The 20546-nt window shown below is 34.6% G+C and overlaps 1 protein-coding gene across 5 annotated transcripts in view; it reads left to right on the forward strand.

Annotated features, from left to right (window-relative positions):
• The window catches only part of LOC100924065 (teneurin-3), a 311270-nt gene that overhangs the window by 154594 nt on the left and 136130 nt on the right, over window positions 1-20546 (forward strand). For all 5 annotated transcript variants that reach the window (XM_031943281.1, XM_031943284.1, XM_031943282.1 and 2 more), the window contains exons 9-10: window positions 1465-1665; window positions 11793-11978. In XM_031943281.1, coding sequence (XP_031799141.1) covers window positions 1465-1665; window positions 11793-11978 — 387 coding nt within the window. The remainder of the gene's footprint in view (window positions 1-1464; window positions 1666-11792; window positions 11979-20546) is intronic.

A 20546-nucleotide genomic window follows, 5' to 3' on the forward strand; every position in this document is an offset into this window, starting at 1 on the left:
TATTTTTTAAAGGGAGAAGCATCCTTTTCCTTCTTCAATCAAATTGATTTTATTGATCTGCATTACAAAGTAATGCAATTAAGCCTCTGGAATTAAATTTTCAGACCATTGACCCTACAAGTGTAAAGTTTTATTGAGTCAAATTGCTAAATTAAATCTCGTCATCTAAAGCACATTAAAGTGAATTAAGAAGGCTAGGGAGTATGGAACTCATTTATTTCTCAAACAGGTTGAGGGTCCTACCCAGCTGTCAGAACTTCATCCTAGTGGATTAGGTCACTGGATACGGATTGTTACAGAGAATCCAATACTTATTCCTTTCTGATTAAGCAGAAGAGAGAGCAAAAGTCTGAAACCCTCAAGTGCATCTCAATATAATTCAAGAAAATTACCAATCCCTGCAAGATTCTCAATTACCTAAATGGCTTTGAGGCTGGTGCCTCTTATCTAGGATGTCACTTGCTTTGCTATACAATTCTTCCATATGCTAACAATGGCTTCTTCAGAATTTGTCAACATATTTTGGTTGCTGGGCAGTTGCCATCAGGACACCCATTAAGTGACTGACTATAAATGGAATTGAGCTCTTGTTCGGAACCAGGCCCCAACCTATTTTTCTATCTTCTAATTTATTATACATTCTTCCCCATCCAGCACTCACTGATCCAATTACTCTGTACTTTTTTACTGGTCCCTCACATAGAACATATAAATCCATTTCCTCTCTGCTTGCCTTTGCTGTAATCATCCCCACCCCCATGCCTGGAATACATTCTCCCTTCACCCTGGGGTGAATCCCTGGTTTCTTTCAAGAACTAGCTTCGTACATGAAATCTTTCCTGCCCTTTACCTCTACCTCAGAGTACTCTAGAAGACTCCCCTATAAAATCAGTGTCTATTTTGTATATACTTTTTTTTTTTTTTTGCTGAGGCCATTAGGGTTAAGTGACTTATCCAGGGTCACACAGCTAGGAAGTGTTAAGTGTTTGGGACCAGATTTGAACTCAGGTACTCTGGACTTCAGTCAGGGCTGGTGCTCTATCCACTACGTCACCTAGCTGCTCCTTGTATATACTTCTTACATAGACAGGTGCATTCTCCTGGTAAAAACGTAAACTCCTTGAAGGCAGAGCTGTATTAATTTTGTCTTTTTATCTTCAGAATCTCTTGGCACATGATAGGAGCTTTAAAAATTTTTGACGATAATGCAATTCCAATAAACTTTGGATGGAATATGCCATCCACATCCAAAGAGAGAGCTATGGAAACTGAATATGGTTCAATGCATACTATTTTCACATTTTTTCCTCGTGGTTTTTGCCTCCCAACATAGACGCAAATGGAAATGTCAAAAATGAATGTATATGTATAACCTAAAATAAATAAGATATGTTGGGGGAAATTCATGATAGATGGATGCCCGTATATATTCTAGATTTATTTATTTATTTTATTATTTTACAGCTGATTGTTTAGATCCTGGCTGCTCTAATCATGGTGTGTGTATCCATGGAGAATGTCACTGCAACCCAGGATGGGGTGGAAACAATTGTGAGATTCTGAAAACCATGTGTCCGGACCAGTGCTCTGGGCATGGAACATACCTTCAAGAAAGTGGTACCTGTACTTGTGATCCAAACTGGACAGGTCCAGATTGCTCCAATGGTAAGGTCAACTAATTTATTGTCATCATATCCTGAAATGTTTCCTTATATGATTATTCTAGTGTGTAACACAGAGCCTACATAGTTTTTTAAAATAGTTTTGTTATTATTTAGTCATTTTTTTCAGTCACACCTAACTCTTCATGACCCTATTTGGGATTTTCTTGGCAAAAAGACTGAAGTGATTTGCCATTTTCTTCTCCATCTCTTTATTAAGATGAAGAAACTGAAGCAAACAGAGTTCGCTTGTAAGTGTCTGACAGATTTGAACTGATGATGAAGATGAGTCTTCCTGACTCTAGGTCCAACTCTATATTAAACCACCTAACTACCCCTGTACATAGTAATTTCTAATTAAATGTTGCTTAGTTCAAATTGAATTGAATTTCTTGTTGAAACAAATGAGTGTGACCATTCTCCCCTTGCAAAAAAATAGGAGGCTTTGTTTAACCGGTAAAATTCAATTATATTCTCTCTTCCTGACAGGCAAGTCATGATAATGGCAAACTAAAGAGAACTGAATTCAAACAAATAATTTCAGCTGTCAACAGAAATGTAAACATGATATTAAGAAATGACATATGTACATAGAAATATCTCCCATCATGCCTCAATCCCCTATATTCCCCCCACAAAAAATCTTTAAAAAAAATAATGACAAGTATATTTATGGTTGAAATGGCACTTCTTATTTAGTTTATTAAGCCAGAATTTATTTATTTGTTGCCTGCTAACCATGAAAAGCTGCATTTAATAACTTATATGACACTAAGACTTTTGGAACAATGTAATTGAGTTATGTAAAAAATAGTCATACTCTCAAGGACTTTGTATTTTCCTTATTCAATTTACAATTATATTTTCTTTATTAATTTTCTTATGTGTTACACAAAACAGAAGAATAACCCATAAAAATATCATAGGCCAGCCCAAGACACACATGTGGAGAACTCTATCGTAACTATGGGAAAAGCAACATAAGGAAATGATTGATGTTTTGATTGTTTAAATGCTGCTGGAATCAGATCACTGAAAAACAAAATAAGCAGGGAAGGTTCCTTAGACATGCCCCAATATGAGACCTTGAATGATCTGTAGTATTGTGACAGGAGGGAAGGGTTTTCCAGACTCTTGGACACACAGAGAAAGGTGTACATAATGTATACATTGACAGCGATCCAAAGAGATGGCTGAGTGAGCAGTGTGGTACAGTGGAAAGAATGTTGACTCTGGGTTCAAATCCCTCAGCTGATACCCATTACTTTTGTGAGCTTTGGCAAATCCCTACCTCTAAGTGTCATGGCTAGAGGGTTGGGCTTGAGTCAGATTCAGCCTTGGCCACTGACTAGCAAGTCATTTCACCTCTGTCTGCCTTTGCTTTCCTCACCTATGAAATGGAATAAATAGCACCTTCCTTCCAGGGTTTTGGGGAACATCAACTGACAACATTTGTAAATTATGTAGCACAATACCTACCACATATGAGGTGTTTTTTGAGTGATTATTTTCTTCTCATCTATAAAATAAGAGGATTGTTGTGGATGCTACTGAGGTTCTTTCCAGGGTATACCTTTATGATACTGTCATTCTGTGAGTGAGAAGGGGACATGACTAACACATCACACCCCAAAAACATTACTATATTAACCTGATTCTTTTCACATGAAACAAAATGTACTCCTCATACCTCTGTTTCCTTTCTCCTTGCCCCTACTCTATTTACCTTATCTTGCTCAAGGTGGGAGTACCTCTCCATGTCGCAAAAAGATGGTGTGAAGACCTTTCCTCATAAATTCTGTTTATAACTGTGGAACCCTCTGGAATGATTCCTTTTGGTAACTCCCAGCTAGGAAGACTCTGGCCAGATTTCTGTTCACTCACTAAGATCTCAGGGGAAACTCTACTATTTCCTTTTTTGTGCTTATTTTCTCCCTCTGAGTTTGAATGACAATTTTGGGGGGAATCAGGTTCCTCTGACTTTATTATCCTTATGGAGAATAAGGACACAGGGGTTCATTTGATTAATGTGAAGACACTAGACTAGCATGACATGCAGAAAAATCCAGAATAGGAGTGGGGAAAAAAAACAAAGATCATTACAACATTTTCAATCAAATGATGAGGTCAGAAAACATTCGGAACCAGTAATAAGAGTAAATGTTGAGAATTACACCACCATCACTGTTAGCCCCTACTCAGGGCAGAAACTTGGCAAAATTGATTGAATCAAAAGTTCATTTTTCACCCAATTTAAAGTATTTCACTGGGCTATTTTTTAATACTTCTCACATTCATACACTATGCATTTTAAATATATGCCTTGCTGCTGAAATCAATTATAGGCATTAGTACTTATTGATTACACATTATGGTAGGGGAAAAAACTGTTTTGCAGTTTATTTGTCATAAGTTAAAAAGCCTGTGCTTTGTAATTTTTGCTTTGATCTCTCCAAAAGAGCCTAAATTATATCTAAATGGTTTCACCATTTCTCTATGAGAATTGCAACAGGTCATAGTTTGCTAACGCCAGAGTCCCAAGCAGACAGTCATTCAGCTCTCCTTAGTATAGGCTTCCCTAGGAATGACTGTAATATATTCTTTTAAGGCCGGAGAGGGGCAATAGTTGTTACCATATTAACACGATGACAATACAGCATCCCATGTACTACCTTTCCCATATCCCAGGAAAAATCAGGGGAAAACTTTAAGTCAAGCTATAGCTGACTTTTCCAGGCCATTCCCCATTTTCTCAGCAAAATAATATTATAGCATTCTCCCTTTTCTCCAAGGCAGGAAAGGGAGTAGCAGAAAGGGGCTAATCTTTTTTCCACATGTGGGTAGTTCCCTCCTAAGAGGGAAGAAAAAAATAGAAGATGCTGTCTAATTAACCTCCCATTGATCTAATATTGTAGTTACTATTGCTTCTGTTGTACAAATTGAGGAAAATGAAGCTTAATCATCTTATTGAGCACCTTGGTAGGTTCACAGGGGTCCACTGACTATGTCCGTATAGAATAGAGAAAAAGGAGTCCCTGGAGGCTTCAAAGCGTGATTCCACAGCCACCTTTAGGCACCTTGAGGGAATGACTCCAGAGCTGATGGTGACCATTTGAGTTGGGAGGCAAATCTGGGAGTGAGTACAGAAACTGTGAAAAGCAGACAGTGCAAGTGTTTGTGGTTGTACATCAAGCCAAAACTGAAGAATGAGAACTGTGGGAAGGGAGTAGAATGAGGTTTTTGGCAGGCAGGCAGCAAGTGCTTATTGTGTGAAAAGTCCCATAATCAAGACTGGGAATACAAAGAAAGAGATCCCTCATAAGGTTCACATATAAAGGGGAAGGTGACATGCAAACAACTATATGCACACAAGATGTACACATACATATATTTACAAAATCCTATTTATGTAGGTCAGCAGGACTTGAGTTCAAATATGGACTCAGACACTTACTAGCTATGCAACTCTGAGCAAGTGACTTCACTCTTTTTGCCTCAGTTTCCTCATGTGTAAAATGAACTGGAAAAGGAACTGACAAATCACTGCAGTATTTTTGCCAAGAAACCCCGAATGAAGTCATTAAGAATGAGACAGGACTGAAATGCTGAACAAAAGCAACATACATATACATACATATACACATACATATAACACATATATGTGTGTGTGTGTGTAAAATCTTCCCTCCTAGGAGGGAATGATTCATATATAAAAGACACATTAGTTACCCTGGAGAGAAAAGAAAATGCTACAATATTCTCTTGCTAAGAAATTGAGGAATGGGTCTGAAAAAAAAAGCGAGATAAAAACTTGACTTCATCTAATTTTTCTCCAAATGCCCCTGGGATTTGGGGAAGGCTGGCATGGAGTGCTGTGTTGTAACTATTTTTTGTGTATACATATATATGTGTGCGTGTCTGAATATATATATATAGATAAATATTAATATAATTGGAAGTAATATCAGAGGGAAAGCTCTAGCAATTTTGACTTCCCATATGAATTACTTAAAAGTAGAGATCATGTTTCTTATTTCTTTATCTCCTTTCTCTCATCTCTCTGATCCCTACTCCTTCTTTTACCTTTCTTCCTTCCTTTTTCCCTCCCCACACATAAACATCAAATCTCAAATACATTATCATAGCATTTTTGTGGCAATATAGTATATAAGATAGTGCACATTGTGGAGTCAGGAAGACACAAATTCAAATCCCATTTCCGATACTTATTCCTTATGTGTACCTGGACAGATAAGTTGTTTTTCTCACCTATAAAGTGAGGAGGTTGGATTTTAAAGTCTCTCAGAAACCTTCAGTTCTAAATCTGTAAGGTTGTGATCAAAGCCAGCCTTTTCATTTGACAAATGAGTTATCTGAGGTAAAGACAAGGTCATTTTTCCAAGACCATATGAAAGAACTCAAAGATTCTAATTTCAAGGAACCTACAGTCTGGTCAGAGAAATAATGCTTAAATGCTTGAAGAGTTAAATAATAACACAAGATAATAATCAATAGAAAAGATATTAAAGATATTATATTATCTTTATATTATTATAAAAAGATATTACAAGGCTGTTGGATCTTGAATTACAACTTGGATGAATCATAGGCTCATAGATTTAGAACTGAGAAACCAGCAAGACTTGAGTCAAATTATTCAATCCTGTTATTTTTTTTGTTGTTATTCAATTATTTCAATTACATCTGACTCTTCATGACCCAATTTGAAGTTTTTTTGGCAAAAATACTGGACTATTTTTCATTGCCTTCTCTTGTTCATTTTATAGATGAGGAAACTAAGGCAAAGGGGATTAATTTGACTTGCCCAGGGTCACATAGCTAGTAGGTTATTTGAGGTTACTTTTGAATGCCTGACTGCAGAAGTACTTCTAGATGCAGGTTCTCCTGACTGCTCTATCCACTGTGTCACCTACCTGCCCTCTTTTATTTTACATATCAGGAAACTGATCTATGAAAATGAAGTCATTTGCTAACACATATCTATGGCCAGACCAGAACTTAGATGGATCCCCTAGCTTCTAATTCAGTGCTCTTTTTTTCTAAATTTTATTTTTATTATTAATGGAATAACCATCAACACATACATATGAACATTTCAGTAGACAAGGAACAAGAAAGGAGAATTTCAATGAAATATGACCTTCTTTGATGTTGTATCTTTAGGGGATGGTAAATTTTAAGACAATAGAAATAAAAATGTACTCCCTATCTATATGCCTTTCTGAACTTCCTTCTCCCTTCTGTATAGTGTTAATGTTTCATTGACTGCTTTTGTTCACATCACTAATACTAACCACCAATTCCCACTCCCTCCTAATAGAAACCTTCCTTTATAACAAATATGTATGTTCTAGAAAAACAAGGCAGCCCATTGGTTATGTGTGAAAATGTGTTTTTTTCTTGAACATCATCAGTTCTTTTCACAACTCAGTAGCTAAAATTTATATAGTGCTTTAGGGTTTTCAAGGCACTTTCCTCATGAAAATTCTGTGAAGTCATAAGTGAAAGTGATCATTGACAGAGAGGTGCTGACTTACCCTAAACCATACAATTGGAGTATTAAGGGGCAAAGCTGAGACATGAAACTGGAGTCCCAAAGCTTCTGCAGCCTCAGACTTTGCAAATACATAAATACAATGATTTCAGAGAAGCTGGAGAGATCCCTGTGGCCTGAAGAAGGCTAACAAGGCTCCATAGATGATGAGTTCCCTTGAAAGAGGGATGAGCTTTAGCTAATCGTAGAGGTACCAGATATATCCGTGCAGGTGGATGAGCCAGACGCAAAACAGAAGAAAAAAGCTTAGTAAGATGATTGCAAATAGGGCCAGGTTTGTCAAGAGCAGTGGAATTTTGGGGGGTGGAGTAGGGAGGCTAGTAATATTGTTGGAGACCTTTAATGGCAGACTAAAGGGGAGTGGCAAAGGGAGGGGGTAGGTTATTATTATCATCTTTCATAGAGTAGCCACATGAGGCACAGGGTTCTCAGTGGTTCCACATGCTACTCTAATTTCACCACCTACTTTTATAAGTGAAGGTTGATAATAGCTAAGTTTGCTATGTGTAACTAGCCATTTCTGTTGGATGTGGATACATTTCCTCCCTCTAAAATAAAAATATATCTATTCAATTAGTCAATAAAATAGCATTTATTATAAGAGCCTATCAACAAAAAAAGAACCTATCATGCTGGAGTTACTATGCTAAGTCCTGTGAATATGAACATTGTCTCTACTTTCAAGGCTGGGTACTAACAAGCTACTGACAGGATAACTGATGATTATCCACAAAGCAAAGGCAACAGCATGAAGGAGGCTGGGAAAGTCTTCCCAAAGAAAATGGGATTTAGAAAAGGTGAGGATGTTAGAAAGTAAGGGAAAATTAAACCAATGAGTTTAAATGATTTTCATTTGTGATGTTCCGTGTTCCAGTGGATAGAAAGCTGATCTGGAAGTCAGAAAAAACCTGAGTTCAAGTCTAACCACATACTGGCTGTGTGATCCTATGCAAAGCAGAGAACTTGCTGGTGCTAAGCAACTCTTGAAGACTGTGGGTTGTTTGCATTAACCAGCCTGCATTAGCAGAGGAAACTTCTCATCCCAAGAGTTTCTTACACTGATGAAATTGCAGATCTTGACCAAACCCAAGTCCTGACCTGTGTTTCTAACAATATAAGAAAGTCCTTGCTAGGCAACATATATAGCTTTTAATATTAGAAGGGCGACTAAAGAACCAAGGCTTAAATGGCCTCTCCATGGCACCTAATGGAGCTAAGTGGTGCAGTACTGGGTCTTAAATCAAGAAGACTGAATTCATTTTTTTTCTCAGGTACTTACTAGCTGGACACATCATTTAACTTATTTGCCTCAGTTTCTTCAACTGTAAAATTAGGATAATAACATCCTTTTCAGAGTTGTTGTGAGGATCCAGTGAGCTAATATTTATAAACATGCATAACACCGTTATATAATTGGCATTATATGCTTATTCCTTCCCTTTCCCCTTCCCATGGTAAGACATCTTGTCTCATTCAGAGAAGGAATTCTGGCCTTCCTGACCCCAATGTGGCCCACATCTACCTTGCTGCCTCTGATATTTATATTACACATTGTTATTTCTACTTAGAATAAGCCTCTTAGAAAGTTAATCATATTTTTCACAATACAGTATTGGCTTTACCTTGGAATTTGCTTCCAATTTTGCTTTGCTATCAATCTTTGCATTCTGCTTAAATTACCATCTCTACAAGTTTTCTAAACTGATGTTTTCCCCATCCAAATAATACTGAAGGAGTTAAAAGAAATAAACAGTAATGACTCATATTTATAGAATAGTGAGTAGTTTATACAGTTGACCATACTATTGCCCTAGGTTGAGGCAATGGCATAATTCCTATCTACAGATGAAGAGAGTTTAGTGCCTTGGGCAAGATCATGCCCTATAATGACTGAAACTTATGTCCATTGCTCCTAAAGACCCAGGGTCCAGCACTCTTTCTACTACTACATCATACTTTTTAAAAAGTAGGTCAATTTTTAAGTACATAAATCTTGAAAACTATGGACCTCTCTTTTTGAGAACCAGTAATATTTCAGTGTGGACTCACTTCTGGAAAGCAAAGATCTAAATAATTTTTATAGAAGAAGCTTGTAATAGCCCCTAAATAATAACAACAACAAAAACTAATTTAATCCATACTTGTAAAAGAGAATTGCTATGGGCTGAAAATAGATGCTTAGAATATAAACCTTAATTAAAAGATTAAATCAGATGCAAAAAAAAGTCTTCCAGTTTCAGATCATTTTTTATAAGTTGAAAAATCATGGTTCTAACTCATATGTAATTTTATTTACGATATCAACAGTAAGTTCTTTCAGTGGCTGCAGTATGCTAAGTCACTGTGGGCTCTATCCTAGATAATGGGCATCAAAAAACAAAAAAAAAACTGGTCTGAATCTCAAGGAGTTTGCTATCTACTGATACTCTGTGTACTTTAAAAATGAACAGTTTTCTCTATATACAAAATTACTTGTAATATAGTTACTATGAAAAGAGAAATATATTTAAAGCAGAGCGAATGCTTTCTGAGTTCTGCTAGCAGTTTATTTCCCCTGTTTACATATAGACTGAAATCTTATTCAGAATCAATAATAGCAAAGATTGTAAAAGAAAATATATCATGTGTTTATCTTCTGAAGGCATTTGAGATTATTACATACCTCAGATATGAAATCTAGCAAATCAGCACAGCTAAAGAATTTAACCCTTACAACTAACAAAGAAGAATTTGGTAATTTGTTCTATGTGTGAGTTAAGACTTAATAACTGTCTAATTGTGAATCCTTTAAATTGCTTCTGAGGAAATCTTAACACCTGCCACACTTGAAGTTAGGAAAATGACCTTCAGAAACCTGGATTTTGTAAATAAGTGGCTCTTTCCCATAAAGAAACATTTGGTTAAGCTAGTAAAAGAGGGGGAATGAATTTGTTTCTATCAGAGAGTTTAAAGGTTTGAAAGCCACAGAGCTTTCCTCTATCTTCATCAGCAGTTTGTCCATTAATTAGCCCTTCAATTCCACTTCAATTGAATTAACTCTAATTAATAAGTTCATTACAAAGATTGACGCACCTTGCTCAAAGCTAGTGTGCTAAATGCTGATAAACACCTTCACCCTAATGAAAAATTGATTAGATTGAAGAGAAAGGGTGCCTCTGAAATAAACCTTTCTCTCCTGGAGCTGAGTTGATGTTATGTTGCTCTGAAGTTAATCAAACCATCTTGGATTACTTAATCAAAAATTTAATTCAAAGTAGATAGAAAATGTGGCATAGAAGGGGGAAAAATCCACTAGCTCTCTTCCTGTAAACATTCCTGAGTGTTTCTTATAGGAAATGTCATAGCTCCTTGATGTGGTATTTAATGTTCTATAATTCTTCAAGACAAAGAATTATGGTGTCCGAGAAAGAAAACATAACCACCAAATGGAGAAACCAGAAACAAGTTACTCTATATGTAGGCTGCTCCAATTATTTTTTAAAAGAAGAAAAGAACAGTTGAACTCTAATTTCTATTTCAGTCAAGAATAACTTCAGCTTTTTATTGTTAAGCATATTCTCTTTTATGAAAAGACCAAAACTGAACAGAATACACAAACAAAAAAGCAGCTATGACTAACTTTATTCTCCAAGGGGGAGGGGTGCAGAATCCCTTCAGACTTCATTATAGGATTTTTTTTTTTTTTTCCTTCAGAGGACAACATTGTTTAAATGAAGGTTTCAAAACATTGGACAAACAAAAGTAATCTAAATGAGCACTCAAATTCATAAAATCTTCGGGTGGAGGTGATTTAACTATAGACTGAACATCTTTGACCTTAATAATCTTAATAGTTGCAAGACATGTTCCATAGTTATGTGTTGATTTGGTTTTTTTTAAGCAGTCTTATTATTTAAGCTAAGTTACTCACAGCTGCCAACAATACAAATTTACTGAAAAGGAAAAAATAATTTCTTTTATTTAGCCAATATGTCATCATGTCATAATCAAGCTATTATGCTCACTGTAGTATATTGTTTTTAATACTTACGGGGAAAGGGAGGTATCATGGAAATGGTAACTATTTTAAAAATCTGAAGGATGGCTTTATTAGTTGTTAATGTATATAAGATGTCTTTTTTATTCCTGCTACAATTAGATTCTGTTAGACACAACTGTCTGGGTACAGTTAGAATTATTCACTAAATTTTAATTGACATAAGGTTACATATTTCCAACTGCTTAGTGTTGCCCTTATGAAATAAGTGAATATAATGAGAAATTATTCATACCTAACATCTATACCTAGCTACAGATACTTTAGTAAAGTGTAGTGTGTAAGGTAATGAGTAAACAAGCATAAATAAAATGTTAAAATTCCATATTTATTCGTTCTTCAGAGCCGTATCAGAAATTACATTTGAGTTTGTAAATTCTTATTATTTTATTCCCAATGATGTTGCTTTTTCAATCTCTCAGACTAGATTTTAAGGTATAACACTGCTCATTAATTTTGTCTTTCTCTTTTGCTTCTCCCCCTCCTTTTTCTGTCTCTCTTTCCTCTCTTTTCAATATAGAAATATGCTCGGTGGACTGTGGCTCACATGGGGTTTGCATGGGGGGAACTTGTCGCTGTGAAGAAGGCTGGACTGGCCCAGCATGTAATCAAAGAGCCTGCCACCCCCACTGTGCGGAACATGGAACCTGCAAAGATGGGAAGTGTGAATGCAGCCAGGGATGGAACGGAGAGCACTGTACCATTGGTAGGCCTGCTGTACTTTCATATCTATCTTCAACATAAAACTAAAGAGCTTGGACTGTTGGCTTTCCCAGCCTCTGAAATACAGTGCTTTGAAGCTTATTCCTTCAAAGCATTGCCGCCTGTCATTCTGCATAAAGGAATTAATATTTTAAATAAGGATATCATTATATAATGGCTATTCAGTTCCTTTCAGACCCACTGCCACAAATGCAGGGCACAGGAATTCTTCCTTCATTATTTCATTTGTGATGGCAGTGAAAATTGACTCCCATGGAGAAAGAAGATACTCTTCCTATTTATAAATAGTCCTTCATTATAGACATAGTCTCATTTTTATATGCTTCCATCATATCTCTTGGTTACCATAGACATATTTATTTTTTACTTTAAAAGAGCCATGGTTTTATAAGTACACCAGGTATAATCATCCCTTTTATGTCTCAGCAGATGCTATTGTGAATTGTTTGTGCCCATAAAAATTGTATAGGTGCTACTCAGTGCTCTGGGGCAACCTCTAGACCAAGTCTTCCAGGGCCAGGCCTCTGTGCCAGACCCATTATTCAAAGGGCCAGTTTGTCTTCTGCTGAAGTAGCTTCTAAGACCTCAGGGTGATTTGTTGTGCCACATTAAAGCAGCCAAGTTAAGACCTTCAGGAATTTCTTCCCTCAAAAAAAAAAAAAAAAAAAAAAAAAAAAAAAAGATAATTCCAAAGCTGTCATCTTGTTGGCCCTTTTTGTTCCTGAGCCTTTATTTTTATATATCTTACTGCAGTTAACTTTCTTGAAGTAGTATAGCAAGAAATAAAATAAATGCAAAAATCTAGTTGTTATTCAAGAATTTTGTAAAGGAAAACAACATAGGAATGTATTTGTTTTTCAGACATATATTTAGGTCCAAGGCAATGATAAGTTAATACAAATTATAGTTTAGGATGTTAATGTAAATTGTTATTTGTTGGGGACCAGAAAATGTCCAGAAGTTATTATCTGTTCCTGTATAGTCAACATGCTCACCTTGGTTTTTGCCATATCCATTTTACTACAGTAAAAACATACAGTGACTAGGTGAAGGGTGGGAAGGGAATAAACCAACAATAAAGGTAAAAATTACTTTCTAGCCACTCCAGTGAACCTGTGGAATGACCATAATTGCGGGGAATTTGATAAGCCAAAAAATTCATTTATCTTGAGGTCCTTCCCTCTGTGTCACAGTTAATATTTTTAAAGGGCCAGAAAGTACATTTTTAAACACAGTATTTTCTGAGGACACAAATTATTGGCTAGCACCATAGATTATTTCTTAGGCAGATGATCAGATATTATTCTCTAGATTTTATTTCCTTTAAGAATTTATACATTCTAGATAATGCCAGGGGAAAAATTGTACTCCTCTATTTATCATAAATTATAATTGTATGTATATTCTTTCCTGAATATACATTCAAATATTTACTGTATTATAGGGTATATATTTTACTACATAGTATTATAATCATAAAATTAGAGGAAGATCCTTTCTGATCTTACTTAACTATTTAGCTCATGAAATGCCTCATAATTTAGATTTAATCGAGAAGTAAAACTACTGACTATGATTGGGTCAAAGATTCAGAAAAATTGTTAAAAACCAAACTAGATTTCCTTTATTAATAGAGTGATTTTCTTGTGTGATCAGCAGCAATGACTTGTCTACTCAATAGGATTGAAAATCAGTCTCAGTCAGGAGAAATGAATTAAGATCTTTCCCGTGACCTCTACAGAATGTATAACCCAGGCAGGTGAGACTTATATTCTCAGTGCCCCCGGCACTTCTCACAGGCCTGTCAACTGCTGCAAAGCCAGTGATGGTCTGAATTGGTAGAGGAGTTAACTATATTTCTATGTCTGTGTTTATGTCTGTATCTAAACTTGTTATCTAAATCTATTTATAATATGTATGTATATATGTCAATATATTATATAAATGTGTTATAGAGATATACAAATATATTATACATATACATGTGTATATGTATCTTTATATACATAATTTCATCCTATTCAGTATGTTGGTTAACAAACATTTGTTAAATGTTTACTATGTGCCAGGCACTGTGCTAAATGCAGGGCCTACAAAGAAAAGCAAAAATAATCCCTGCCCTAAATATGTATAAGGATACATATATCCTTATAACTATATAAGTAAAATATATATATATAATATATACATATATAATCTCCTTATAGCTATATAAATATATAACATTTAATATATTGTGTAATCTCATATTGTATAATTATATAATATAACATGTATTATATATTCCAACAATTTTATACACATATATAATCATATGTATATATACATATATGTTAACATATCTATATTAATTGTAGCTATTGTTGGAAATCTAAAAGAAGGGAGGGAAAAGTCTCTTTGTATTGCTTTGTATTTTTATACATTACAAGAAATTCTCCCTTATAAAACTTTTGAAGCACATGTCCAGCACATATTGAAACCCTTAATAAATACTTGTTCATTGGCCAGCATAATAACTGTGTTATTCTTGCTCCCCCCTCCCCCCGTAAAAAAGCACCTTCTTTAGCACAAAAAGCCAATGGCTTTTTGTTCTCCAGTGAGCATTTTAATCTGACATTTTCTGGAACCTGTAGCTAAGGGGGAGAAGAAAAAACTTCCAGTAACTCTTTGACTATAATCTACATGGATTATAGAATAAATGTATTTGTAGCAATTTGTACATACATACATTTATTTGTATATTTTGTAAGATCAAGAAGTTATCAGCAGGCAAATTTTACTTGCCAAGAAGAAATAAATAAAGCATTTTGTTATTGGTATCGTGACCTTGACAAAAATACTAAGGATAATAGTTACATGTGAATGAGTTGTTTTTGAACCATTTTCCCAAGGTTTTAGATCTAAAACAAACAGGGTCTTTGTGAACTTGATTTTGTAGATCTTTTCTTGAGGCATGTATTTTTGTAACACAGTTTGTAATAATTATTTCTAAATGTTTAATTTAATTGTGTCAATTTTAAATCCTACAAAGTGTAGATGCTTTAAAGCCAAAATGCCAGCCTTCATTTTAAAAAAATAATTTAAAATTCTCAAAAGCATTTCTACTCAAAGAAGTGAAAAGTTGTTTTACTGTGGGTTTTTTTTAGAGGTAAGGAGTGTTTGTTGTGCTTTTTTATACTATTTGAACTCATTATTCTAACTCTTGGCCTATAGAAATCAAAATTATCTTTCATTCAAATGTACCATCCTACATGAAGTATGCAATATCTTAAAAGAGGCCTTTTTGAGTCAAATATTAAACAGCATAGGAAGTGTCAATATGAAGTTAGCTATGGAGGCTCTCTTGCTATGCAATTTCTATCAACTCAAACACTTATGTGCCTTTCTGACAGAAACTGCTACTTTGGGGAAGAATGCCCATAAATCAGCAAGATTTTTTTTCCTTGCTCCATATTATGTGCCGTCTCATCAAATACAAACAGGGAGGTTAATTGAAAGAGAGATGGAAGAGAAATTAAACAGTTAGAAGCAAACAGAAGTTCTCAGTAGAAAGCAGAGAATTTCCTTCATTAGTCATCTTACTGTCTCATAAACTCTGTGCATGCTTTCATAAAACCATGGGCATATTGATAGTAAAATAGGTTATGAATTTTGAGGGTTCACTTAACACCCTATCTACCTGACGTATCCTGTCCAGATTTTTTGATTAATGGATACATATTTTCTTCCCACCATGAATGTTTTGTGTCTCAGAACTCATATAGTTGAAGGTGCTTTGTCCTGTGTCCTTGTACCTTCTCTAAGTTGAATGTAACTAGCAGTACATGGAAACACTGTTTTTAAGTGAAACAAAAAGAAATTGTAATTTAAAGATATAACAACTTTTAAAATATTTGTAAATGTTAAAATTTAAAATATATGTAAAATACTTTACAAATCTTAAAGCTCTGTATAAATACTAGTTACTAGTAGTAGTATTATTAGTATTTAAAGCATTTCTAAAAACAAATGTCATACTTCACCCCCTTCTTAAAACATGATGAAGCCAAGATACAAAGATAAATGATTTACCCAACATTATACCAACGTTAAGTTTAAGTAGATAAGTCTTTAACTTATTACTCAACTTAAATTTAGGCTACTGGACCATATTAGCAAATCCCTTTGTATCAATTCTGTATGTCTATATTTTTATAATCTTTTCTTCTTTCCCTAAATGCATATTGAAACAATTTTTAACATTTGGGATGTGTTTTTTTAACTTTTGAGTTCCAAATTCTATCACTCCCCCTCTCCCTAAGACAGTAAGCAATTTAACATATTATACATGTGCAATCATGTAAAAAAATTTCCATAGTAGTCATTTTGTTCAAAAAAAATACAAGAAAGAAGAGGAAAGAAGAGAGGAGAGGAGAGGAAGGAAAGGAAAGAGAAGAGATAGGAGGGGAGGGAAGGAGACAAAGGAGATGGAAACAGAGAAATAGTTATACTTAAAGACAATGCACAAAGGATTCTTGAGGAAAGATACTATCTTCTTTGGTAAATTGTATTGTTAAGAATAACTAAATCATTTACAATTCTTCATCATACAATATTGTTGTTGTTGTATACAATATTCTCCAGGGTTCTGCTCACTTACCTTCGCATCAGTTCATAAAGTCTGTGCAGTTTTTTTCTTGAAATCATCCTGTCACTTCTTATTGTGCAATAATATACCTTCAAACTGATCAAAGGCACAAAGATTGAACTCATGTGCTTGATTTCATTCTATGTGTTTTTAATATAAGAAAAAGTTAACAGTATTCAGAAGGAAAATAACAAAAATGATTAAAGAATTTCAAATAATATTTATAAATGAAGTTAAAAGAATTGCTATTTTTTAAAATATTTCTAAATAATTTCCCCCTTAACAGTTTTAATGGGGGGGGGGGGCGGGAGGTGAGAGGAACAAGAGGAAAAGAAGAATCTGAACATTGCCTTGACCAAATCCAGAGATTCACCTGAGTTGTTTACCAAAACCAAAAAATTTGGACACATTAGGACACTAAATTGGGTTATTCACTTATCCTTTGCCTTAAAAGAAGAAAAAGCTTTCTACTCAATTGATATAGTAGAAGAAGGTTCATTAGCAATTCATTTTTATAAAGAATATAAATAGAAGAAAAAGCTGAAATTATAACACAAGAAGTTATGCATTCAAGAATAAACCAAACCAAAACAAACAAAAAATCTTTATAGTAATGAGATTAAATACTGGTATTGTTCTGCCTCAGTTTCCTTTTATTGTTCTACCTCAGTCTCCCTTTTATTGTTCTGCCTCAGTTTCCCTAAATTGTCTTGTCTTCATTTCCCTAAATTGTCCTACCTCAGTTTCCCTGAATTGTTCTATCTCAGTTTCCCTGAATTGTTTTGCCTCAATCCCCTTGGTGCCAATCCCCCCTACCTGACTATTAGGACTGATATAATTTAGGACTGGCTACTCTAAGGTTATAAACTGTAAATGTTTAATCTCAGATAAAGAAAAGATCTTCTAGTTCAGACATCCTGGCTCCTAAGTTATAAGAATTTATGGTCCTACCCCCAACCTGTCAGAACTAGATCGATGGTCCCTTCCTGGAAATTCCTGTGAGCACCAGTGTTTGGACTCCATCCCTTGTCTTTGTCTCCTCTGATGGCTTGGAGCCATATATAAATCATTGGAATCTCACATCAATGCTGGATTCTTTGAGAAGAAAGTCCAATTTAGCCCTGAAGACAGAATGGATTCTGTTCTTCCTCCAGACTATCTTGCCTCAGTTTCTCTGGCATTACAGTATAATCTTCCAAAGGAAGCTTTGCAATCACCATTCTAGCAAACTTTGATTATACAACTAACTAGCATTCTTAAAATTTGTTTGTTGTTTTAACAGAAATCCCTTTTATCTTTGACCTTAAGACATTCTTCATTATACTGAAATGCTTTTGGTGGGCTTGTAGTCCTAGAATTCTGTTATGCTACTTGCTGCTCTATTTGGGAAATTATTTTTGCCATTAATATGCTGTAATTTTTATCTTCATTTTAACTAGCTTTTGTATGTGTAGCTTTAATTATATATTATATCAATCTATATCAATTCTTCTAGATGTTCCTTTAGAGTGAATTGGATCATAGATTAAAAGGTAGAAGGGAACTAATCCATTTGGTTAAGTTCCTCTATTTTACAAAATGTGAGAAGAGAGATTCAGAAGGGTTGAACGATTTCCTTATAATTGCTATACAATGGGAAATGGCTGAAGCAGAATTTGAATATATTCCTTCCAACCTCCAACTCTCAATATTTTACCTATTATGTCATGCTGACTTTCAGTTGTATGTTGAGGAACTGTATTACTCCTTTCAGTTTTTTGGGCTCCAATAAGAAAGCTATTGCTTTGGATGCCACTTGGTAGGTAGTGTGGTGTAGGGGAAAGGGCCATCACCAGGGAGAAGAGAAGACTCAACTCATCCATACATTCTAAGAAGGGTACAGTGGAACCCTTCTTAGAATGTTTTTAAGTGCATAAAATAAAAATACATAGGATACAAAGGAAACAAAATGAAACATTTGAAATCTCTCTACAGAATCTATCCCCTCCCCAAATAAAACCTATTCTAGTTTAGTAGCAAACTTTGATTAGAGGTCCAATTTTCCCATTTACTAAATCTTTAATGTTGGGCAACACATTTAGTTTTTTTTCCTATAAAAGGAATTTGTCAGTTTCCCCATCTGTAAAATGATAGGGGTGGATTTAGTGACAAGTTCTTTTTAGTTCATGATGTCTACAATTTTATACCCTATGAAGCTGAAAAAGCTAAGACATAGAGTATTTATAATTTAATCACTATGGGGATATTCTGTCAATGATTAACTAAATAAATTCTAGGGAGCTGCCTAAAGCAATAAAAATTAAGTGACATACCTACTGATAAATGTATTGTTGTATAGTAATGTCCAACTTTTCATGACCCCATTTGGGTTTTTCTTGGCAGAGATATTGGAAAGGTTTGCTTTTTCCTTCTCCAGATTATTTTACAGATAAGGCAGCTGAAGCAAAAGAGTTACATGATGTTAACTACGCTAAACACAATAAGTGTTTGAGGTCAGATTTGAACTCAGGAAGATGAGTCTCCTTGACTCCAGGCCTACTATTTCCTTCTTACCATCTACTAAGATTGCCTACTCATTGCCTACTAAGTAATAGACCAAACAGTAACATACTTGGTGCCATATTGCTCAAAAGGATTAATATTGTTTCCCAAAAATTATTTGCCATATAAAATTTTTAACCTTCTTTATGTGTCTTGGACCCGCTCTGCCAGTCTGGTGAAATCTATGAACCTTTTTTTAGAATATCGCTATTTATATGTGTGTGTATATGTATATATATATATATATATATATACACATATACACACACACATATATAAACATTTGAAGAAAATGCTGACTTTCAGTAACAGAAATATGTGACTTTTCTTCTAACCACATTCACAGACATCCTTCTCCCCCCAAAAATCTACACATGGAGCTTATAGACCTCATATTAAGAACCAAAGAAAGGTAAAGTGACTTTCTTAGATTCATACAGCTAGTAGGTATCTTAGGTAGGATTTGAACTCAATTCTTCCTAAATACAAATCAGGCACTATATACACAAGGAATTGATAGCACATATAAGCTACAAATATAAAAGTTAACTGAAATTAAATAATAGAAATTATAATAAATAACTGGAAATAGTAATTTCCCTAAATATAGGAATGACTTAATTAGTTACAAAATTGCAGAACTGCAATTCCATCAAAATAATTCAAAGCAGTTGAGAATATATTAAGATTATGGGAAAATGTGAAACATTTTTAAATTCTGTAAGAATAGTATGTATTGATAGCATTGCCTCAGTTTTCCATAATGGAGATTTTCAAAATTCCTGGATATATTGCAAGACTTTACTTACTCTCACCCCCAGAAAGTTATTTTTTATGTTATATTTTCCTTGTCTCCCATTTCATGCTCTTTCTTCTAGGCTTCTTCTAGAAAGAGTTAATAGAGTCACAAGAATGTCCAAGAAGTAGCTTGTTCTAAGCACGAATCTGGCTTACCAAGAAGAATTTTTTTTAAATTCTTGTTGATATAAGGAAAGGTGGAATCCTTTGTGGTATTTCTTCTAGTCATGTCTCAAACACTGAGTTGTTTATTGAGCTACATTGATTTTCATGTACTTTCAGGCAATTCAAATGGAAATTTGGCCTAGGGGAAATCCTAATTCCTTTAAGCTACAAAAGACCAGCTATTTGTTTTTATTCTAATTCTTTAGTACATTGGGAAACAAGATCATTAATGATCACAAAGACATGCTTTGTTTGTTCAGACAAAACTTAGACATGCAGTACTCAGCATACCTCTGTTAAACACCAGGGTTGCTCAGGGCTTTAGGATGCCTGAGATTAGAAATTGAAAATGAAATACATACAGCTGGGGAATTATCTGCTAAACAATGAAAAAAAGAGATCAAAACTATTGCCAGTGTG

Source organism: Sarcophilus harrisii, chromosome 6 (genome assembly GCF_902635505.1).
Source record: "Sarcophilus harrisii chromosome 6, mSarHar1.11, whole genome shotgun sequence".
Taxonomy (NCBI): domain Eukaryota; kingdom Metazoa; phylum Chordata; class Mammalia; order Dasyuromorphia; family Dasyuridae; genus Sarcophilus; species Sarcophilus harrisii.